Genomic DNA, 5,246 nt, shown 5'->3' on the forward strand with positions numbered 1-5,246 from the left:
ACTATCAATGAAGTCACAAGAGGATAAAAGAAAAGATGCAATTATCACACAAGTAAACTATCAAGCAGAGGTCAAACATGAAAATTAGTTATGGCACTTGACATTTGGGCATCTCAACTTTGAATGTTTGAATTTCTTACGCATGTTGAAGGGGTTTCCACTCATAGAAAAACCAAACAGCCTACGTGAAGGATGCATCTTTGACAAACAACATAGTGAGACATTTCCAGCAGGAAAGTCAGTAAAGGGAAAGGCACCTTTGGAAATTGTCCACTCAGATTTACCAATGCAGACACCATCAATTGGTAGCAACCATTATTTATTGACCTTCATGGATGACTACACAAGGAAGACATGGGTCTATCTCCTAAAATAGAAAAGTGAAGTGTTTGAGCCCTTTTTCCAATATAAAGCTCTTGTTGAGAAACAAAGTGAACACTACATCACAGTCCTTATGACTGACAGAGGTGGAAAATACATCTGAAATAATTTCCTTCGCTTTTTTATGGAGCATGGAATTCATAAGAAATTTACAACAAGGTATACACCTCAGAAAAATGGTGTGGTGGAAAGAAAGAATAGGACCATTATGGAAATGGAAAGGATTATGTTGAAGGAAAAAAATTTACGAAATGATTATTGGGCTGAAGTTGTCGCTTGTGCAACATATATCTTGAATAGATGTCCAACCAAAAGTGTTGGGAATGTAGTTTCTGAAGAGGCATGGAGTGGAAGAAAGAATAGTGTCACTCACATGAGAGTCTTTGGATGTGTGGCATATGCACATGTCCTAGATGATTTGACGAAGAAGTTGGACAACAAGGAGGAGAAATGAATATTTTTTGGATATAATGATTTGTATAAGGCATACAAGCTCTACAATCCATCAACCAAGAAGGTCATAATCAACAGAGATGTGCAGTTCATAGAAGAGGAAGCATGGGATGGAAGTTTAAAGAAGGCAGTGAATGTCAGCGCATGTATACCACATGAGGGCAAAGAGGAATTGACAAGAACAAGCAATTCCTCAACAGTGACTCCCTCAACACCTATTCAAGTGCAACAAAGAGGCATCAATTAACATCATCAATAAATAATAGGATAGTGTCACGTAGTCAAGAAAGTGCTTCTCCAAGCATGTCGCAAAGTGCAACATGAAGTGATATTTCAAGCCCATCTTCAACAAGCACATGAAGACCAAAATTCAGAAATTTAAATGAAATTTATGAGAAAGATGAAGTTGATAGTACCGCTAGTCTAAATTCCTTATTTGCATTGTTTTGTCATGTAGATGACCCAATCCATTTTGAAGATGCAGCCAAAGAAGAAAAATGGGTTGTAGCAATGGAGTAAGAAATAAAAGCAATAGAAAAGAATGACACATGGGTATTGAACCTTCTGCAAGGAAAAGATGTCACTGGAGTGAAGTGCATCTATAAGACCAAGATAAATGTCGACGGGAAGATTGAAGGGCATAAAGAAAGGCTAGTTGTTAAAGGATACAAATAGCATCATGGAAGCGATTATGCAAAGACGTTTTCACCAGTCGCAAGGATGGAGATAGTGCGTAGAGTTGTGGTGATTGTTGCGCAACATAAATGGAAAGTGTATCAAATCGACGTAAAATCAATGTTCTTGAATGGAGTGTTGAAAGAGGAAGTTGATGTTGCACAACCACCTAGTTATGAAGTAGAAGGCCAAGAAGACAAAGTGTATCGGTTGAGGAAAGCTCTTTATGGGCTGAAGCAAGCACCACGTGCATGGTATAAGAGGATAGATGCTTACTTGTTGGACAATGTTTTGACAAATGTGACGGTGAACCTACTCTCTACATCAAAGAGAGTGATGGTAAGGTTTGTATTGTTGTCTTATATGTAGATGATTTGACTTTTACAAGCAGTGATGATTTCTCCATCGATGATTTCAAAGAAGTCTTGAAAAGTGAGTTTGAAATTACTGATGTGGGTTGTTAAGATATTTTTTAGGCGATGTGGGTTGTTAAGATATTTTTTAGGCATAGAAGGGAAGCAAATAGAAAATCAAATTTTTATTTCTCAAGTAAAGTATGTAGCAGACATTTTGGATAGATTTAAAATGAAGAATAGTAAGCCCACACCAACTCCAACTATCATGGGGTTGAAGTTGACCAAAGAAGATTGCAGCAATGTCAATCCGACATTATACAAAAAGATGATAGGTAGCTTGATGTTTTTGACCACCAATAGGCCGGATATAATGTATGGAGTGAGTTTTGGGTCGAGGTCCATGGAGACATGAAAGGAAACACATTGGGAACCAATGAAAAGGATTCTACGGTATGTCAATGGGACAAAACAATATGGTATTTTGTGCACCGCAACAGATGATTTCAGGCTATTTGGTTACACTAATAGTGATTGGGTAGGAAGTGTTGATGCCAGAAACAGAACGCCAGGATATGTTTTTCATTTGGGTTCCGGGTCCATTTCATGGGCCTCCAAGAAGCAGCCAATATTGTCACTATCAATAGCAGAAGATGAATATGTTGCCGCAACAGTAGCAGCGTGTCAGGAATTTTGGACGAGAAGGATGTTGAGGGATCTTTGCCACAACTAAGAGGGAATAACAACTATTTTCTATGACAACACCTTAGCAATTGCATTGTCAAAGAATTATGTCTTTCACAAGAAGACCAAGAAAATTGATGCTAAATATAATTTTATTAGAGAGTTAATTAATAATGGTGAAATTCTGTTGCAGCGCTTCAGGTCAGAGGAACAATTTGCTCATACTTTCACAAAGCCATTGGCACGTGAAAATTCTGTTTATCTCAGAGTTTTTTTGGGAATTGTCAATGAAGAAAGTTGTGATTAAGGGGGACTATTGGAAATATTACTCTCCACCATTGTCTTAAACACACTCACAACCACCATACTTTCGGAGTCAACTTTTTGTACGTTGTGATTTTGTTTGCAGACGAAAGGATTGAAGTTCTGAGCAGAAGTACATCGCTGACCATTCTACAACACATCAGATAGTTAAAGCACTTAATAGATAGTTGGTAAAATTTATATTCAATCATTTACTACACAACTCTTAATTGCAGTCCACAACCTCTACAAATTTAGAAAAACCCTCATTTTGTATAATTGCCCATCTCATGTCTTAAAGATTTTCTCTATCATGTATTAATGCAAAAATGTATGTTTGGATCAATTGTCCCAACATAAGATTTGACTTCGCGTAATGTATTTCTGAGCCAAACTCCTCTCCTCTGCCCTATAAAATTTATTTCTAACAATATATTGGTACTCGTGCAGGTTGGGATTATCATGTTGGGTTGACACAATTGTTCTTCTTCGTTCAAAGAAATGACGAGAAGGTTGGCCCATGGACTAATAGACTGATTGATAAAAACATCTAAAAAACACACAATCACAGAAAACCAATCATATATTATGCACAAATGGTGTATGTGTAAACACTCACACACACAGATTACATTCAGATCACTCTATTAAATAGAGTTTTTGAGATCCAACTTATTCCTAATTTAGAGAGAGTGGTTGAGAGAATTTCTCAACCATCACAAACCAATTCCTTAAATATGGAATGTGAGCATTAACTCCAACATCCCCCCTTAATGATTACATTACATGAAAATAACAAAATAATCAAGCTTATCAGTAGATGCTCCATGAAGTTGCCTCGTAACCCTCGGAAAGGTGTAGTTGGCAAGTTGGATTCCCGAGTTCCCTTCCTCAATTCCCGAATCAAGGACCTCTCGAAGTCAATTACTGGACAGCATCCCAATCTGTCGCATAACCTCATTAGGAAACCACTTCCACGTCTACTACTAATGAGGGATCCTTCCCTAGATCCGCAACTGCCATACTATCTGGACAACCATCCATATTGAGCCTTACTACTACTTGATCTTTAAGTACTGGCATCAGACACATAGTTGAACTGCTGGTTATTTTAAAAGAGTTTAATAAATCCCAGAAAATACACCAAACACTGCCTTCTCAAGTCAGAACAAAATGGGCCGCTCACGCCACGGTCGTTGGCCGCTCAAACTAGTCTCCAGGTGACAGATGAAAACAACGCCCTTCTCTCCCATTTGAGCCATTGTGCATGGCAGTATACATAAATGCTACAGCGCGGCAATATCCTTCCTAACACAGGATGTCGAAACCAGGGTTCGAACCATTCACACTTCTCACCCATCCAAAATATAAATTTACAATACTGAAGAACAGGTAAAAGAAACAGCGAGAATGTCACCTTGGCTGCATAATCCACCTCAGCAAACCTGAAGGCGATTCCCAAGGAACCAAAGAGTATAGAAAGCAATGAAGCAGCTTCAGAGAACCGGGCCACGCCCAAATCATCGTTCTCGGCTATGAGCATGGCCGATAATTTTTCAAAAACTTCTGCAATCAAACGCAGAGGCTTCTCCACCTCTCGAACCTGCGGGGTGATAATTTTCCCAATAATCAACTGGGCAATACGATCTCCAGCCTTAATCTCAAAACCCTGATCAGAGTGATTGAAGAGAACAACACTCACTGGACCACGATAATCCGCGTCTATGACACCAGCACCAACGTCTATCGAGTGCTTCCAAGCAAGCCCGGAACTAGGAGCAATACGAGCATATGTGCCTTCAGGTATGGCAATGGACAAATCCGTGGGCACCAGGACCTTCCCTCGGGCGGGCACCACACAAGACGTCGCACTAGATAGATCATATCCCGCTGCCAAAGCCAAACCTTTAGACAGCAGAATAGCATTAGGTGAAAGCTTCTTTACACGCAACACTGGCTCAGAGGCAACTTTCACGCCATTATTATTCAAATACGTGGCGTTCCCATTCAGCTCCATGCCCCCTGGGTAGCCTGTATCGACCTTCTGCATCTTTGGGACAGGCTGCTCTGGCTCTGGGACTGTTTTCGACTCCATTGACCAGCGGTAAGAGCCGTTTCCCCCCTGCAAATCAAAACCACTGGAGAGCAACTGTGCCCAGCAGCAGCATATAACACAGCGGTCGCGTATTCATCCAGACTGGTTCATCTAAGGAAGCTCATGGCTGCAATGGAGATGGCTTACGGCTAACATGTAGATGCACCTTCTCACAACACAGGTTCCTCACAACACAGGTTCAGATCTAGCTCTGATACCATGATAAAAACAACTAAAGAACACACAATCACATAAAATCAATCATATATTATGCACAAATGGTGTATGTGTAAACACTCACA

At 39.9% G+C, this 5,246-nt stretch overlaps 1 protein-coding gene across 1 annotated transcript; it reads right to left on the reverse strand.

Annotated features, from left to right (window-relative positions):
* Positions 1-4,053: 4,053 nt before the first annotated feature.
* Positions 4,054-4,993, reverse strand: LOC149217865 (uncharacterized). Its single transcript, XM_089390391.1, has one exon. The coding sequence runs from the start codon at positions 4,942-4,944 to the stop codon at positions 4,054-4,056; it is 891 nt and encodes a 296-aa protein (XP_089246517.1). The 5' UTR covers positions 4,945-4,993.
* Between the last annotated feature and the right edge of the window lie 253 nt (positions 4,994-5,246).

This window comes from Pinus tabuliformis, chromosome 1_1 (assembly GCF_031772625.1).
Source record: "Pinus tabuliformis cultivar Carrire ecotype Pingquan chromosome 1_1, CPIR1, whole genome shotgun sequence".
In the NCBI taxonomy this organism is placed as follows: domain Eukaryota; kingdom Viridiplantae; phylum Streptophyta; class Pinopsida; order Pinales; family Pinaceae; genus Pinus; species Pinus tabuliformis.